This window comes from Aureococcus anophagefferens (assembly GCF_000186865.1).
Source record: "Aureococcus anophagefferens unplaced genomic scaffold AURANscaffold_1, whole genome shotgun sequence".
Lineage (NCBI taxonomy): Eukaryota > Pelagophyceae > Pelagomonadales > Pelagomonadaceae > Aureococcus > Aureococcus anophagefferens.
In genome coordinates this window covers 682,304-700,198 of record NW_008705561.1, presented here as the reverse complement: position 1 = coordinate 700,198, position 17,895 = coordinate 682,304, and the positions used below count along the sequence as shown (strand labels likewise).

The window sequence follows — 17,895 nt, the reverse complement described above, 5'->3', positions numbered from 1 at the left end:
GGCGGCGGCGGCCCGCAACAAGGGCCTCTCGCCGGCGACGCCCGAGTGGTTCCCGCCCGCGCCGGGCCGGTCCTACGCCGCGACGCGGACGAGGTTCACCACCGTGGGCGGCGAGGTGCGCGAGCCCGAGGCTTTGTTGTAAATGGGAGGTTTTAGATGTGGGTTCGCAGGTGTGTTCGAAAACGCGCGCGAGTTCAACCCCGGTTCAACATCGCATCGATCAGCTCGGATCTGCACTGAAGGACGATGAGTGACGCCGGAACTACGGCGAAGGCGACCGGCGGGGGACCCCCCCGCCTGCTCAAATCCCTCATCTTCATCGCCTGGACGGCCGTGGCGAACGCCCAGCGATTGGGGGCGCCCTGGGCGCGGCGCGTCGCTCTCGCCGCCCCATCTCGGGTCGCGGCCGGCGTCGACTGCTCGTCCTGGGACGGCGACCATGTCGGATGCTCTGGGTGTGTGACGAGCGGCGAGTGCGTCTACAATGAGCGGACCTCCCTCTGCGAGACCGTGGCGGACACGGAGAAGTGCCCCGCCGGCGACTTCGGGCCCACGGGCGGCGAGGAGTGCGACTACGAGGACCTCAAGTGCGAGATGTTTAGCGACGAGTGCTTGGGGTGCGCGGACGAGTGCTCGGACGGCGGCTTTGAACGGTGCGACGACGTCCTCGCGATCTGCGGCATCGGGAAGGACCTCGGCGAACATCACGAGGACGCGATCGAGAAGATCGAAGAAGAGGTCGAGGAGCTCGGGGGCGACGCAAAGCACCCCTGCGCGGCCACGCCCTGCCTCGAGGGCAAGTTCAAGAAGTGCGCGATGGCCGTCGAGGCGTGGTGCGCGCCCGTCGCGACGGGCGGCATCTTCCCGAACGGCGAACCGGAGGTCTCGACCGGCGCCGGGGGTACTTTTTCGAGCGGCGCGCGCCCGCAAGCGCGCCGAAACCGGACCCCTTTCGATCTTCGTAGGTCGCGCCCGCGACGACGTGCACCGCCGAGGGCTGCTCGGCGTTCATGAAGAACTTGCGCGCGAACGCCGTCGACGACGTTGACTACGGCGGCGAGTGCCCCTACGCCGGCGGCGTCTGCGACGACGCCGCGTGCTCCGGGGACGTCGCGCTCGGCGCCGTGACCGTCAGCGAGGACTGCGGCGAGCGGTCCGTCGTCGAGCAGGACATGGCCGAGTACCTGCGGCGCTTCGCCGAAGGCGAGGCGCCGGGGTCGGACGTCCACACCTACTGGCTCGACGCGCTCACCGAGCGCTGCCTCGCGCGGAGCGCGCACGACGGCCTCACTCTGCCGCGGGCCTCGGACCGGCTCGCGCGCGACGTCGGCCCCGCGCTGACGGGCGACTGCGCCGCGGGCGCCTGCGAGGACTCGACGTGCCCCCTCGGCGCGTCGTTCGTCGAGGGCGGCGCGGACGTGGCCGTGACGTGCGCCGTCGTCGGCGAGCGGCGCTGGTGCGCGCAGGCCGAGCTCAACGCCGTCGTCGACGTCAAAGCGACGTGCCCCTGGACCTGCGACGCGGCCTGCGGCAACGGCGACGCGTCGCTCTCGGTCGAGGACGAGCACCGCGCGGCCGTCGGCGCGTGCGCGGCCGTCGTCGTCGGCGCGTGCGCGACGGACGACGCGGACGACGCGTGCGCGCCGCCGGCGACCTGCGACTGCGAGGGGCAGGGCTACACGGGCTGCCCCTGCGAGGCCGAGGGCTGCGCGGCCGTCGACGCCGCGCCCCTCTGCGACCGGGCGCTCTGCGCGCCGTTCAAGGCCGAGGTCGTCCGCGCGGTCGAGGCCGCGGGCGGCGTCCAGCCCGTCGACGAGCACTGGCTGCGCGGCGCCGTCGCGCCGGGCACGTTCGCGGCCCACGGCGAGCCCTGGACCATGCCGGACTTCGACGCGCTGGCCGCGTCCGACGCCGGGACGGCCTGCGGCGCGCTCGCGCGGTCCGTCTACGACTGCGTCGAAACGACGGCGGCCTTCTGCAACGAGATCGACTGGGAGGACGAGGCCTGCGGCCGCGCGTCGACGTGCGGCGACGGCCTGCTGACCTGGGGCGAGGACTGCGACGACGGCGCGCACTTCGAGGCCCAGGACGGCTGCGTGGGCTGCCGGAGGGACCCGCGGAAGGCGTGCGCCGTCGCCGGCGAGGCCTGCGCGACGTGCGTGCGGCCCGACGCCTGCGACGGCGCCGGGTCCTGCCCCTTCTGCTCCCTCGTCGCGGCGGCGTTCCACGAGGCGCACCCGGACGCGGCGAGCCCCTGCGACCCGGCGAGCCCCTGCGTCGGCGGCCGCGTCGTCGACCTCGAGACGGCGCGCGCGTGCGACGCGCGCGTCGACGCGTGGTGCGCCGCGCTCGACGCCTTCGGCGCGAGCGACCCGGCCTGCGGCATCTACGAGCGCAAGGCGGCGACCTACGCGACGCCCCGGGTCGTCGGCGGCAACTGCAGCTACTTCGTGCGGTCCGTCGACGTCGTCGCGCCGGGCATGGACGCCGTGTCCGTGCTCGTCGTCGAGTGCGAGTTCGCGCGCGAGGAGCTGCCCGGCGAGGACGCAACGCCCCTCGCGGCGCGGGCGCACCCCTACTGCGGCATGGAGGCGGCCGACAAGCGCGCGCTCGACGGCTCCGTGCGCGCGAAGCTCTCGGGGCTCCTCGGCGGCGCGCGGGCCGACCCCTGCGAGCTCGCGCGCCTCGACGGCGTCGACCTCGCCGAGACCTACGCGCTCGCGGACGTCGGCATCTACGAGGGCTCGGGCGGGGGCAAGCGGGCGCTCGCGGACCCGCGGTCGCCGACGGCGCGCGTCTTCACTTCGGAGGGGCGCTTCAGTCAGTCCGACTGCGCCGCCGACGAGGACTATGACTTCGACGGCGACGGCGTCGCGCTCGCCACGCTCACGCCGTGCGTCGACCCCTTCCAGGAGGCCGCGCGCGCGGCGGCGTCCTACCTCAAGTGGAAGGCGACGCACGAGGCCGACAAGGACCCGCGCTTCGCCTCCTTCGCGGACCTGGACGTCGACGGCCTCCCCGCGTGCGCCGCGGCCGACGTCCGCGGGAGCGCGTACGTCGGCGTCCGCGTGCTCGGCGCGGTGAAGGGCGGGCAGCTCGACGACGGCGCGGACGAGTCGCGAGCGCTCCTCGACGCGCTCGCGGCGGGCGACGCCACGCTCTCCTTCGGGCGGCGGCTCGTCCAGGCCGACGTCGGCTGCGTCGACGAGACGTGCGCCTACGGCGTCGAGCGCTGCACGGCGCTCGGCCTCGCGCCGTCGACGCGCGTCGCGTCGGACGCGACCCGCTTCTCCGCGAAGATGGCGGACCTCGTCGCGAGCATCAAGGATCTCGTCGGCGCGGGGACCAAGGCCGACTACGCGGCGCGCGCGTTCGCCGTCGAGGCGCTCGGCGCGTCGTCGGCGATCCACGACGCCCGGGCGCTCGCGACGCGCGTGCTGCGCACGACGACGGAGACGGTCTACCTCTACGACCAGGAGGACTACTGCGAGCACGCCGAGTTCGTCCTCGGCGAGCGGAACGAGGCCTGGGAGGAGGACCCGTGCTGCAACCCCATCCGCCGCTACGAGCAGTGCTGCGAGCGCAAGGACGTGGAGGCGGGGAAGCGCGTCGTCGTCGAGGGCGTCGACGAGGACGTCGCGCGCGACGAGTGCACGGCGTCCGTCGTCGACCGCGTCGCGCACATCCAGCGGTCCCTCGCGGAGTCGGCGACGTGCCGCGAGAAGCTCGACGTGAGCGACGACTTCGACCGCGACTACGACCAGTTCTGGAAGTTCAAGGACGAGTGCCTGGCCAAGGTCGCGCGCGACACGCTGACGCCCTGCACGGACACGCGCGTCTGCCCCTGCGCCTACTCCAAGTGCGTCCAGATGGAGGACGACTTCGCGGGCTGCGTGACCGCCAGCGACGACTACGTCAAGTGCGAGGCCGAGTGCCTCCGCGGGGCCATGGACCCCCTCGCGAAGCGCTTCCTCTACGAGGACTGGGGCATCGACCCGGGCTTCGGCGCGGACGCCGAATTCGACGGCAAGTTCTCGCACAAGATCGGCGAGGGCGTCTGCGTCGAGAGCGGCGACAGCGGCGAGTACTTCGTGCACGACGCGCCCCCGATCGGCTTCCCTGTGAGCCGCGAGGTCTGCGACGCCGACTGCCAGCTCGAGGAGGCCTGCACGGAGAACGAGTACGAGGAAGCGCTCCGCGACAAGATCTGCCCGAAGGCGCGCGAGCCGTCGGAGAACGCCGGCTGGGGCGGGACCATCGACGGCGAGGGCCGCAAGCTGTCGGCGGCGGCCCCGAAGGCGCGCAGGCTGGCGGCCCCGAAGGCGCGCAAGCTGCCGGCGGCGGCCCCGATGGCGCGGAGGCTGGAGGAGGTCGTCGTCGAATGGAAGACTGAGATGGATGAGTCCGACATCTTCTTCGAGCAAGGCCAGACCCTAACGTTCGAGTGGGTTGGCAATCACGACCTGTGGCTGTTCCCGAACGAGGAAGCCTACAACCAGTGCGATTTCGAAGGCGAATACGATGGCGAACGCGCGATCTTCCTCGAAGGCGAATACGAGAGCGAACAGTCGATCTTCTTCGCCGAGGTGTCGGGCCAGCAGATGCAGGAGTGGGGGGTTCTCGATGATGAAGGTGATCGCGTCGCCTACTTTGGATGTTCGGTCGGCCGGCACTGCGCCAACCAAGATATGAAGGTCAAGGTGACGTACTACTCCGGCGGCGAGGACGGGGACGACTATGGTTCATACAACTACGGCGACGACGGCGGCGCCGCGCTCTGCGACTGGGCGAACGACGGAACGCTGTGCGCGGACAACGGCGGCGACTTCTACGAGGACCCGAACGACGCCGACAAGACTTCGTGCACGTTCGGTCCCGATGCGACCAAGGGCCGGACGCTCGCGTGCGCGGCCTTCGACAAGTGCGAGGAGGACGCGCGGCGCAAGTGCGAGGACCGCCAGGCCTGCCAGCAGGCCGACGGCGTCTGGGTCGCGTCCGCGGGGCCGGAGGGGCGCTGCTGCGCGGGCCACGTCGTCACGGAGGAGGGCGGCGAAAAGGTCTGCACGGCGACGCCGCCGGGGCTCCCCGACAGCGACAGCCTCCGCGACAAGACGTGCTGCCAGGCCAACGGCGCGACGTGGCGCTCGACGGTCGACGGCGGCGAGTGCTGCTACGGCGAGTTCGAGCGGCGGAGCTTCGTCGGGGTCGAGGAGGTCGTCTGGGAGTGCCAGGACGAGGTCTGGATGGACTGCGAAGACACGGGCTGCGATCGCAGCGCGTGCGACGCGTGCTCCGCGAAGTACGACTCGTGCTGCGAGCTCAAGGAATTCACCGTCAACGCGACGGCGTGCCTCGAGGAGGAGCGGTGCAACGACCGCTGGCACTGCGGCGACCCCGCGGAGGGGAACGCGTGCAGCGCCGACGCCTGCTACGTCGAGAACGACCCGGGCTGGTGCGGCACGTGCTGGGGCACGCAGTGCTTCAAGGAGTCGCGGCGGTCCACCTGCACCATAAACTATGAAGACGCAACAAAGGAGGAGGTCGAGGCCGAGTGCGCCAAGCTGGGCGACACGGCGTGGGTCGATTTCCGGAACCGCGACACGGCGTGGGACGGGGGCGCGCTGGTGTGCCACCTGCCCGTCGACGGCGACGCCGCGGACCCGGTCACCGACTGCTTCGCGAGGCTGACAGAATCGGACGTGGCCGTCGTCGAGAAATATTGCTTCGACGACAGGGACGCGCGCGGCGTCGAGGACTACCCGGACGACGCGATTCCCGCGGTCAACTGGCTCGGCACCGAGTGCATCATCGGATGCTATTACGAGCAGCAGCAAAGCGACGAAGATTCGGAGGAGAGGTGTCGCCATCTCGGCAACAAGCTGAACGCGGACTTACACGACTGGGGGCTCGAGGATATGCGCGTCAACGCCCGGGGCGAGCCCTTGTGCTTCCTCCGGTACGCCACGGAGGACCAGTGCGATGACGTCGACAAGAAGCTGAAAGACAAGAATCTGGGCGGCGCGTGGTACAACGGCGGCAGCCTCTGGTTCGAGCCCGGCCGGCTGAAGACGCAGGCCGAGTGCGACGAGGGCTGGTGCACGGGCATCCCGCTGAAGCTCGAGGGCCAGATCATCAAGGACTTCGTGGAGGGCGGCTACACTCGCGCGCAGTGCGAGGGCTTCGCCGACGGCACTCAGGACGACGCGAGCCGCTTCTACAGCTGCTCGACGACGTGCTACTCGTGCGTCGCCAAGGTCGAAGCCGAAGAGGACGAGGAGGACGAGGAGGACTTCCGCCGGCGCCTCTTCCGAAAGCGCCTCGACGAGGAGGACGAGGTCGACGACGCGTGGCACCCGTGCCACGACGTGACGACGAAGGCCGCCTGCGGCGCGGCGACGCGCGAGCACGAAGGCGTCACCTCGGCATGCGCCTGGGAGCGGTCGACGTTCTGCGAGGACGAGGCGTCGTGCCTCGCCGCGGGCGAGTGCGTCGGCGGCTACGAGCACGAACGCGTCGGCGTCCGGAACGAGTGCAAGGACAAGGACTGGACCCACGGCGACCTCTGTTACTACTACGACGAGCAGACGCGGCGGACCGCCGAGTGCGGCGACTGCGAGTGGGACGTGCCCGGCGTCTGCGTCGACGCGTCCAAGGCCCGCGACGAGTGCGCGAGTTATGATCACGAGCACCCCTACGGCTGCCGCATGGTCGACGGCGCGATCCACACGCGGGAGGCGTGCGCGGACGCCGGCGGCGAGTGGTTCCTGCCGGCGACGACGAAGGCCGAGTGCCTCGCGTTCCTCGGCTGCGAGGAGACGTTCGGCCACGAGGTGACGTCCAAGAGCGAGGCCGAGTGCGACAAGTGCGGCGGCGTCTACGGCCCGCGCTACGCGTGGGCCGACGGCCTCTGGACGCCGCCCGTCGTCCGCGACCTCGCGTGGTTCCCGCGGACGGAGATGACGCCGGCGAGGCTCGTGCAGAAGCGGGCGACGGAGCGGCGGCTCGACGAGCAGCTCCGGGGGCCCATGATGCGCGCCTTCGTCCAGCGGCGCGTCGTCGAGAAGTTCCTCAAGTACTCCATGTGGCTCGACGTCGTCCTCGACCTCCTCTGCCGCTGCGGCTCCGCGGGCGCCGACGTCTGCGAGACCCGCGCCGCCGGCGGCGGCGTCGCGGCGACGGCGACGGGCTTCTGCGACGAGCTCCGGCCGCTGAGCCTCGGCTGCGCCGACGCCGTCCTCGAGAAGTCCTGCGGCGGCGGCGGCGGCGGCGGCCGGCGCCTCGCGAGCGGCGGCGCCGTGGACCTCACGTTCGCGCCGTTCTCCGCGGGCGACTTCCCCGGCGTCGCGAAGCTCGCGGGCGCCGGCTGCCACGACGACGCGGCGTCCGTCGACGCGCTCGCCGTATTCGACGCGCGCGGGCTCGTCGTCGCGCAGCTCCTCGGCGACGGCATGACCGTCGACGCCGGCGGCGCGGCCTTCGACGCGCTCAAGTACGGGCTGCCGGTGGCGGGCGGCTTCAACCGCCGCGCGGACCTCTTCCCCGCGCTGGCGGTGATGCGGTGGGACCCGGCGTCGGGGACGCACGCGTTCCTCGACGACGAGGCCCACCAGGTGCGCGCGTCGGGATCGAAGCACGCCTTCGAGCTCCGCGCCGCGGGCACGTACTTCCCCGTCGCGCGCGTCGCCGACGCGTTCCTCGACGGCGCTAGGACCGTCGCGTGCCCGGCCTGCGACCACGGCGTCTGCGTCGTCGCCGCGGGCGGCGCCGCGTCGTGCCTCTGCCACTGCGGCTACTCCGGGGCGCTCTGCGCCGACGGCTGCCCGAACGGCTGCTCGGGCAGCGGCGAGTGCGTCGACGGCGCGTGCGCCTGCGGCGCCGCGCGGACGGGCGACGACTGCTCCGTCGTCGACTGCCCCGTCGTCGGCGGCAAGCCCTGCTCGGGCAACGGCTCGTGCCGGTCCAACGGCGCCTGCGAGTGCGACGGCGAACACAAGCACGGCGACCTCGACGCCTGCGAGCTGCCCATGTTCGCGGCGCGTCCGGACGACGTCGCCGCGGGCGCGAGCGGCTACGAATCGTTCCCGGCGCCGAACCCGGAGACGGCCTACGACGGCCTCGGCGGCGACGGTTTCCGCTTTCCGTCGCCGTCGTCCGCGCCCGCGACCACGTCCACGACGACCACGACGCGGCCTCCTACGCCCGCCCCCACGACCACGACGACCACGACGCGGCCTCCTACGCCCGCCCCCACGACCACGACCACGACGCCCGCGACGACGACGACCGAGCCGCCCAAGGCGTGCGAGGACCGGTCCACCGAGAAGTCGTGCGACAAGGACGCGGCCTGCAAGTGGAAGGCCGGCCAGGGCAAGTGCGTCGACGACAGCGGCGCGACGACGCCGCCGGCGACCACGACGGCGCCCGTGCAGACGCAGCCCGTCGGCGACAGCGGCGAGTTCGGCCAAGGTGACGGTGATTTCACGGAAGGCGGCGCAGGCACGTGCGCCGACAACACGAAGAAGGACTCGTGCAAGGACGCGGGCTGCACGTGGGACGGGAAGTCCTCCCCGAAATGCCAGCCCGGCGGGTCCGGCGGCGAGGGCGAGGATGAGGCCGAGGCCGAGGCCGTCAAAGCCCCGAAGTGCAAGAAACTCAAGACCAAGGATGAGTGCAAGGCGAACAAGAAGACGTGCGAGTGGACGAAGGACAAGTGCAAGGACAAGCCGTCCGGCGGGTCCGGCGGCGAGGGCGAGGATGAGGCCGAGGCCGAGGCCGAGGCCGTCAAAGCCCCGAAGTGCAAGAAACTCAAGACCAAGGATGAGTGCAAGGCGAACAAGAAGACGTGCGAGTGGACGAAGGACAAGTGCAAGGACAAGCCGTCCGGGTCCGGCGGCGAGGGCGAGGATGAGGCCGAGGCCGAGGCCGTCAAAGCCCCGAAGTGCAAGAAACTCAAGACCAAGGATGAGTGCAAGGCGAACAAGAAGACGTGCGAGTGGACGAAGGACAAGTGCAAGGACAAGCCGTCCGGGTCCGGCGGCGAGGATGAGGCCGAGGCCGAGGCCGAGGCCGTCAAAGCCCCGAAGTGCAAGAAACTCAAGACCAAGGATGAGTGCAAGGCGAACAAGAAGACGTGCGAGTGGACGAAGGACAAGTGCAAGGACAAACCGTCCGGGTCCGGCGGCGAGGGCGAGGATGAGGCCGAGGCCGAGGCCGAGGCCGTCAAAGCCCCGAAGTGCAAGAAACTCAAGACCAAGGATGAGTGCAAGGCGAACAAGAAGACGTGCGAGTGGACGAAGGACAAGTGCAAGGACAAGTAGACCTCTGCCGCGGACGCGCGCGCGCGTTCCGTCGACGGCGCGAGGCTACGGACCACGGCGATGACAAGCTATACCGCCGGCGCTACCCCCCCCCCCGCTACTACTGCGATAAGAGCGCGTACCTAAGCCATGTGCTCCCGAAGGTGGAGGCTACTCGGCCTGTTGAGATGCCTCGCGAAGAAGTAATACCGCCGCGGACGCGCGCGCGCGTTCCGTCGACGGCGCGAGGCTACGGACCGCGGCGATGGCAAGCATCGCCGGCACGATCTCCCCCAACTACTACTAAGAAGATGCACCCGTAGAGACGTGTGCGCGTCGGACGCGCTCGTTCCCGCGAGTGCATCTTGACGGCAGTGTGCCGCGAGCGGCATGCTCGAGCTTCAGCTCCTCCTCCTCCTCCGCACGCATCCTCGCGCGCCGCCATGACGGACCTGCGCTGGGACGAGTCGCTGACGCAGGTGGCGCTCGTCGGGACGGGCATGGGCGTCGCGCACGTGCTGTCGCCGGACCACCTGAGCGCGCTGGCGACGCTGAGCGCGAACGGCGGGGCCGGCGCCTTCCGCCTGGGCGTGCGCTGGGGCGTGGGCCACTCCACGGGCATGCTCGGCATGGCCTGCGCGCTGCTCGCCGTGACCTGGGGCGGCGAGCGCGCCGCGGCCGACCGCGGCGGCGGCGGCGCGGCCGACGCGCTCGCGCGCGACCTCTCGATGTACTGCAACGCGCTCGTCGGCGCGACCATGGTCGCCATCGGCGCGCACGGCGCCCTCCGCGCGCGCGCGCGGCGCAAGCGCGCGGACGACGGCGGCGGCGGCGACGACGCGGACCCGCTCCTCGAGGGCGGCGCGCGCGACCGCGACGACGACGACGACGACCGCAAGCGCCACCACCACCACCACCACCACCACGGCTGCGAGGGCGGCGACCGCGGCGCGCTCGCGCTCTGCGTCGGCGTCGTCCACGGCCTCACGCACGTCGTCTGGGTGCTGCCCGTGCTCGAGCTGCCGACGGCGGCGGCGGCCGCGGCGTACCTCGGCGCGTTCTCGGTCACGTCGACGGTCGTCATGGGCGGCTTCGCCGCGGCTTGGGGCGGCGCGACGCGGCGCTACGCGGCGTCGTCCGCGGAGCTGACCTTCAGACTGGCCGCGGCGTCGAGCGGGTTGTCCGTCGCCGTCGGGCTCCTTTGGCTCGGGCTCCTCGCAACGGGCGGCCTCGACGGCGCCGTCCTCGGCCACGACCACGGCCACGGCGCCCGCGGCCACGGGTGAACGTCGACGTAAGCGACGGGGGTCCCCCGGCGCGGAGGCGCGCCACAGGCGGGGGGGGGCGGGGGGGCGCCCCTAGGCGGCCTTCTTCGCGTCGCGCCGCTTCTTGAGCGCGGCGTCCTTGCGCTTCGCGCGGTCCTCGCGGAGGACGCGCTCGACCTCGTCCTCGTCCTTGGGGGCCGCGCACTCCTTGCGGTCCTTGGGGTGCGCCTTGGTCCAGCGGCAGTTGTCGCAGGCGCCGCAGCGCGCCGCGGCCTCGCGGCGCTCGTCGTTCTTGCCCTTGGCGACGACCTCCTCGACGACCTTGTAGAAGTTGTCGGCCATGTGGGCGAACTTGTCCCAGTCCTCGTAGGTGATGGCCTTGCCCTGCTTCCAGTCGAAGGCCGCGTCGACCTTCGCGCGCGCGGCCGCGAGCCGCGGGCCGAGCCACGCGCCGTCGACGGTCTTGAGCGCGCCCGGCACGGGCAGGTCGCCGTTGCGCTCGTCGGCGATGTCCATGCCGACGAGGGCGTAGGCCGCCGTGATGCGCATGCGGTAGAGCACCGTGTCGCCGCCGTAGCCGTAGTAGCCGAGCGCGGAGAGCGCGGCGATCTGGCCGTACGCGCGGTTCAATAGATGGAAGTCCTTGGGCATGCGCTCGTTGAGCATGGTGTCGCCGTCCGTGAAGTCGTCGTCCGGGTCCTCCTCGTCGTCGGACGTCGGCGACGGCGACGCGAGGCGGCCCTGCTTCCACCACTTGTAGGGCACGGAGCCGCCGAAGAGCTGCGGCAGGCCCTTCCAGTCGTTCTCGGCCAGACCAAAGTCCTTCGCGGCCTCGCGCAGGAGCGCACCGTCGCGGAGCACGGTGCCCGCGACGGCCTTGCACCACGCGCGGCGCTGGCCGTGGGGGAGGTGCGTGTGGAAGCCGTGGTCGATGACGACGAGGTCGAAGCGGACGCGCGCGAGCACCGCGAACCACTCGCTGAGGCGCTTGCAGACGCGCATGTGGGCGTTGTGCTTCTTGAGGCGGTAGCTGAAGACGAGATTCTTCCCCTTCCACTCCCAGGCCGCGCCGACCTTGGCGACGAGCGCCGCCGTCGCCGCGAGCCAGAGCAGCGGCCAATACCAGAGCAGCGCGAGGCTCAGCGCGCCGCAGGAACACAGCCCGACGTGGAAGAGGCGCGCCGTCGCGCGGGACACGGCGCCCGGCGCGACGAGCGCGCGCCGGACCGCGCCGAGCGCGCCCGTCCGCGGCGGCGACGCGTCGCGGATCATGAGGTTGCCCGGGTGCATGTCGTTGTGCGTGTAGCCGTGGACGAAGACGGACTCGCAGAAGAACTGGAGCACGGCGTCGACGGCGACGCCGTAGGGCACGCCGGCGCCCTCGACCGCCGCGACGTCGTTGAGGGAGACCGCGCCGACGGCGAGCTCCTGGACCATGACGCGCTCCGCGGTCCACTCCCAGAAGACCTTCGGGAAGACGACGTTCGCGTGGGCGTGGCGGCCGTCGAAGTCGCTCCGCTCGAAGATGGCCGCGAGGCGCTCGCGGTTGTAGCCCTCGATGCGCATGTCGAGCTCCTGCGTGACCATCTCGCGGCAGAGGACGAGCAGGGGCTTCATCGACGACACGAGGTTCGGCGCGCCGAGGGCCAAAATGGACTGGAGCACGGGCAGGATGAAGAGGTCCGCGCGCATCTTCACGGCGATCTTGTCGTGCTGGATCTTGATGATGACGTCCTCGCCCGACTGGAGCGTCGCGCGGTGCGCCTGCGCGATGGACGCCGCGCCGACGGCGTCGCGCTCGACGAGGGCGAAGACCTCGTCCCAGGGCCTCCCCAGGGCCCGCTCGATCACGGGCAGCATGGCGTCGATGGGCACCGACAGGGCCTCGTCGCGGCACTTCTCGAGGATCGCGCGCGTCTGCGCGGGCGCCATCGCCATCTTCAGCGCGCACATCTGGCCGAGCTTGAGGAAGAGCGCGCCGCTCTCGCAGGCGAGGGCGCTCAGGGGCGTCAGCAGGTCGTCCTCCATGCCCCGCTGCCACTCCGCGAGCAGCTCGGACTCGGGCCGGTCGAGCTCCAGCAGCTCCTCGCGCGTCTTCCAGTTCTTGCCGCACTGCTTGCTCACCTCGCTGATGACGCCGACGGCCTTCAGGCAGCGGCGCGACGCCCGCAGGGCGTCGTTGCTGTAGGGGAACAGGTCCCGCGGGCCCTTGGCCCGGCCCGTCATGCTGTAGCGCAGCGGCGACTCGGGGGCGGGGAAGCCGCTCGCCTTGACCTCGACGGGGTCGGCGACGAGGTAGGACTTGATGCCGTCGTCCTCGCACGCCAGGCCGTCGCCGCCGGAGCCCATGCCGCACGAAACGTCGTCAAGAAATGACCATACCTCGTGTTGGATGGCTGCCCCGAAGAGCGTCGCGATTTGCTCCTGAAACCACTTCAATTCTTGCCCCATTTGCGTGCTCTTGAGGTTGGCATTGTCTTTTGACCGAGAGCATCTCGAGAGCGAGAGCTTGTGGCAAGACCTCGAGACGCGTCGAGGCAAGCTGCCGAGTGCTCCGCAAGAGCTGCTGCGACGCGCAGCACCACCATAAGCTGCCTGTGAGAACCTTGAAACATGGGCGCCTTCGAGCGCAAGAGCACCGCCGCCGTCACCGGCGGCGCCACGGGCCTCGTCGTCGGCGTCGTCGGCAGCTTTTTGCACCAGAACATGCGGTTCTGCCCCAAGACGACGCCGGCGGCGGGCTTCTTCATGATGGTCGTGCTCGGCGCCGGCGCCGCGTTCCGCCAGCCATGAGGATCGTGCTCGCGTGCGCGGCCGCCGCGGCCGCCGCGGACCTCGGGCCCTGCGGCGCGCGGGGCCGCTACGGCGAGGCTCCGAACGAGACGCTCTTCTACCTGAAGACGATAAAGACCGCGAGCTCGTCGCTCCGGTTCCTCTTCCTGCGCTTCGCGCGGGCCGAGCGCCTCGCGGCGCTCCGGGGGCGGCGCGCGGGCGGCCAGTTCTTCGACGCGGCGACGGCCAAGGGCGACACGCGGTGGCCGGCCGAGTTCGAGGACCCCGGCGAGTCCCGGTCGCCGCCGGGAATCTTCGACGTCGCCTTCGACCACTCGACGTGGGACGCGGCGGCCCTCGACCGCTACCTGCCGCGCGCGCGCAAGTTCGCGAGCTCGCGCGACGTCGTCGCGCGCGCGGTCTCGGCCATCGCCTACTTCCACCGCGACGCGACGCCCGACGAGTACTTCGGGGGCTGCGGAATCGTCGAGGGCGGGCTCTGCGGCGGCTGGTCGCGGCTGCAGCACGCGGAGAAGGACGCGGTCCACGTCTGGAACAGCGTCGCGTGGCAGCTCCGCGCTCCGGCCGCGGCGCGGCCGCTCGACCTCCGGCGGCCCGCGGCGGAGGCCGCGCGCCTCGCGGCCGCGGACGTCTCCGAGGCCGTCGGCGCCGTGCGCGGCGCCGTCTTCGACTTCGTCGTCGTCGCGGAGCGGTACGACGCGTCGCTCGTGCTGCTGCGGTCGAAGCTGTGCTGGCGCTGGCTCGACGTCGTCGGCCCCGAGCCGCCGCTCGCGCCCGCGCCCCAGGACGCGAGCCGCCGCGCGAGCCACCGCGCGGCGGCGCCCCTGCGCAACGTCACGGCGCGGACGCTCGTGGCGCTGAACGTGCTCGACGGCCGCATCCACGCGGCCGCGCGCGACGCGTTCGACGCCGCGCGGCGCGACTACGGCGGAAACTTCGACCGCGACGTCGCCTTCTTCCGCGCCTACAAGTTCGCGCTCCTCGTGACCTGCGTCGTCTGCCGCGCGCGGTTTCCGCCGGTGGCGCTCGCGGCCTACGCGGCATTGTGCGGCGATTTGCGGCCGACGTGCCGCGACCTCGGGGCGCACGAGTCGCGGATCCCGACGGAGGCGGACGTGGCCGCGCGCCGTTCGCGGGACGCGCGGGCCGAGGCGGCGCTCGTCGCGCTCGTCGCGGGCTGCCCGGTGCCCCTCGCGACGGCGGAGGTGTGCCCCGCGGGCGACGGGAGCCTCTGCCGCGCGGGGCCGCTCTGCCTCGCGAAATGCGCGCCGCCGCGGGGCCGCCTCGGCGCGCTCTGGGCGCGCCACGTGCTCCGTTTGGACGAGCGCGACTGCGCGGGGGCGATCCTGGTCTAGTTACATGCCGCCGTAGAGCGCGCCGTCGCCGTCGGGCGGGGCCGCGACGCGCGTGAGGTCGCGGACGAGGTTCGCGAACTCGCGGTCGTCCGGGAAGCCGGCCATGGACTTGCGCATCTCCGCGCCGAACTTGGCGACGCCGGCCTCGCCCGGCGGGTAGCCGTAGTCGCCGTGGAGCACGTCGGACTGGAGCCGGATCATGAGCGGGCACATGACGTCGTCGCGCGTCGCTTCGCCGTCCGCGGCGACCTTCGCGCGGGCCGCCGCGAGCAGCTCCCGGGCGTCGTCGTCGTCGCAGCGCGCCAGGATGTCCGCGAGCATGTCCTTGGCCTTGTCCGGCAGCACGAGCGCCGCGTCCCACTCGCCGGGCTCCGACACGAACGTCTGCGTCGCGCCCGGCGGCGCCTTCTTCAGCGGCTTCGCCGGCGCGCCGTCGGAGACGACGGCGCCGTAGGCCTTCTTCTCGATGGTCTCCCGCAGCGCCCGCGCCGCCGCGGCGAGCTCGGGCGGCGCCCTGAGGCTCTCGTGCTCCGTGGCCTTGATCGCCTTGTCGTACTGGCGGAGGCCGAAGCGGCACTTGGCGACCTGCATGGCCGGCTTGGCCCACCGCGGCGCGAGCTCGAGGGCGAGCTCCGCCTGGTCGAGCGCCTCGAGGTGGCGCCGCATGCGGAGGAGCGCCGCCGCGCGGCAGCACACGAGCTCCGCGGCGGACTTGCGCGTCCAGTACTCGTAGTCGGGCACCTCGTCGATGCCGTCGCCCTTGCTCGCGTCGCCGTCGCCGAGGATCACGGGGCAGAGCCGCGCGATGGCGAGGCGGAACTCGGCGTCGGCGGCGGAGAAGTCGCCCTTCGCGAAGGCCCGCGTGCCCCGCGTGCGCGCGCCCTTCCAGTCCGTCTCTTCGGCCTCGTCGGCCATGGACAGCGCGCCCGTGTCCTTGAATTCCGAGGTCCGCGCGCTCTTCGCGATGGCCGCCACGGTTTGCTTGAAGGCCGGCTCCGAGGCCCGGTGGCTCTCCGCGATGGCGGCCATCTCGATGGGGGCAGCTTACGGTTCGCCGGGTTTATATGAAAGTTCAATTTGCCGTGCAAGGTGGGCTGATGGGCTGCCGCCCGAGCACTGCCACATGACTAGTTCGCGGCTGCTGCGCGCCGTGCTGGCGCTGCGACTGGCAGCGCACGGGCAGCAGCTGCGGCGGATCGTCGACGAGCTGCGCGCCGCGAATCCCGGCGAAGCGTGGAACTACTTTGCCATCGATCTGGGCGCGGGCGTGCGGGACGCGGATCCGGTCTTCGACCTGTTCCGGCTGTCGCCGTCTGTCTACGCGCCGACGAATCCGCGGCAGCCGCCGAGCCAGCCGTGGTTCGGCGTCATGGTCGACGGCGACCCGCGCCAGCTCGCGAAGATGGAAGCGGCGTTCCCGGCGGAGGACATCGCCAAGCGCGTCGCCTGGATCGAGCCGCACACGGTCGTCGCCACCCTGGAGGCCGCGGCGGCGCCGCTGACGGACCGGTGGCGCACGCCCGACGTGCTGAAGATGGACATCGACAGCTTCGACTGCGCGGTCATGCGCGCGGTGCTCCGCGAGCTCGCGCCGAAGGTCGTCGCGATGGAGATCAACGTCAAGTTTCCGCCCGACGTGAGCTTCGCGCTGCTGCACAACCGGTCGGCCGACCGCGCGCCCTTCGACTCGGAGCGGCGACGATTCGCGTACGGCTGCTCGCTGCGGTTCCAGGCGCGCCACCTCATGCCGCCGTTCGGCTACGCGCTCGCGCACGTCGACTGGAACAACGCGGTCTACGTCCCCGCGCACCTCCTCGGGAACGCGTTGCGGGTCCAGCGACCGCGGGATTCGCTCCTCCACAACTGGAGCGTGGAAGTCCAGGACCGCGTCGGCTACTACGACCGGCCCGCGCGGAGCATCAAGTTCGGGTTCAACGACAAGCCCGGTCTCAAGCGCTGGCGCGACCCGACGACGGACCACATCGCGGAGGTGGTTCGACTCGTGAACGCGGACGGGAAACGCGAGGGCCCGTGCAACTACTGCCTGCTCTCCGCGCTCCTGGGCCGCGGCGACGGCCCCCTGCGGCGCTACTGCTGGGGCGCGGACGGCGCCTTCGGCGAGTGCGGCCGGCACCACCGGTCGACAGAGTAAGCGCAGTGTGGGCACTCCATCGTGCCGACGGCCGCCCACGGGCCGCCGTCCTAGTCCCACGTAAAGCACCCATAATAATATATAATAACTAGAGTAATAATATAGCATGCCGTATGGTCGACGATGGACTAGAGCTACTCGCGCTAGATGATGGGCAGCACGGCGGCAAGGCCGACGACGAGCTCCTCCTGCTGGATGATGGGCAGCACGGCGGCATGGCCGACGACGACGACGATTTGCTCGACGCGCTCGACGATTTGCTCGACGCCGACGCGTGCTGCCTCGACCTCGACGACGACGCGTGCTGCCTCGACCTCGACGACGACGACGCATTGCTCGCGGCGACGGGCGGCCTGCCCGACCTCGCGGACGACGGCGCGAGTCCGAGCGCGACAGACGACGCCACTTCGAACCCCCTCCCGAATACCAAGCGGCGGCGCGTCGACGGCGCGCCGGGGGGCGCCGAATCGCGCGGCGCGAGGCCCTGGGGGCGCGACTCGCCGTTCCTGCCCGCCGAGGACGTCGCCATCTGGGAGTTCGCCTACGACGAGGGCGGCGCGCCCGCGGTCGAGCACCGCCAGCGGCGCGACCCCGGCGGCCAGCTTTTGTGGGCCAAGGCGCTCGCGGACGGCAAATTCTCGCGCCGCGGCGCCGCGGTGCGCAACGACGCCGCGGGGCGGAAGATGCTCCGGAACCGCCTGGCCTACCTGAAGAAGCGGCGCGACGCGGACCCGGACGGCTTCGAGGCGGCGCTCGACGACGCGCGCGCGGCCCGGGACGCGCTCCGGGACGGGGCGAGGCCGGACCTCTCGGAGAGCGGCGGGCCTCCCGCGGCGGACGCGTGCGTGCTGTGTTCGCTGTGCGGCGCGCCCGGGGAAGATTACCACAAGAAGCCCACCATGATCAAGTTCGTCGAAGGTCAGACGGGCTTCGCCACCTTGCTGATTTGGGTCGCCGCCATCTTGACGTTCATACCCGGCAACTATCTGTGGGGCGGCGTCTACGCGGCGCTCGCCTTCCTCCACGGCTTGCAA

General features: G+C 71.6%; 3 protein-coding genes across 3 annotated transcripts; 2 read left to right on the top strand and 1 right to left on the bottom strand.

Moving 5' to 3' along the window:
• Positions 1-246: 246 nt before the first annotated feature.
• Positions 247-10,582, top strand: AURANDRAFT_60524 (hypothetical protein; the record flags this gene model as incomplete). The annotated part of the gene is made up of 4 exons (XM_009034500.1): positions 247-882; positions 966-9,313; positions 9,620-9,623; positions 9,776-10,582. 4 exons carry the CDS (start codon positions 247-249, stop codon positions 10,580-10,582), a joined length of 9,795 nt encoding a protein of 3,264 aa, XP_009032748.1.
• Positions 10,583-11,824: 1,242 nt separating this feature from the next.
• Positions 11,825-12,421, bottom strand: AURANDRAFT_18740 (hypothetical protein; the record flags this gene model as incomplete). Its single annotated transcript, XM_009033998.1, has 1 exon — positions 11,825-12,421. A coding segment is annotated over one exon (597 nt), but the record flags the coding sequence as incomplete, so codon positions are not given.
• A 929-nt stretch (positions 12,422-13,350) lies between these two features.
• AURANDRAFT_60523 (hypothetical protein) lies at positions 13,351-16,861 on the top strand (the record flags this gene model as incomplete). Its single annotated transcript, XM_009034501.1, has 2 exons — positions 13,351-14,703; positions 15,698-16,861. The coding sequence occupies 2 exons, from the start codon at positions 13,351-13,353 to the stop codon at positions 16,859-16,861; spliced, it is 2,517 nt and encodes an 838-aa protein (XP_009032749.1).
• Between the last annotated feature and the right edge of the window lie 1,034 nt (positions 16,862-17,895).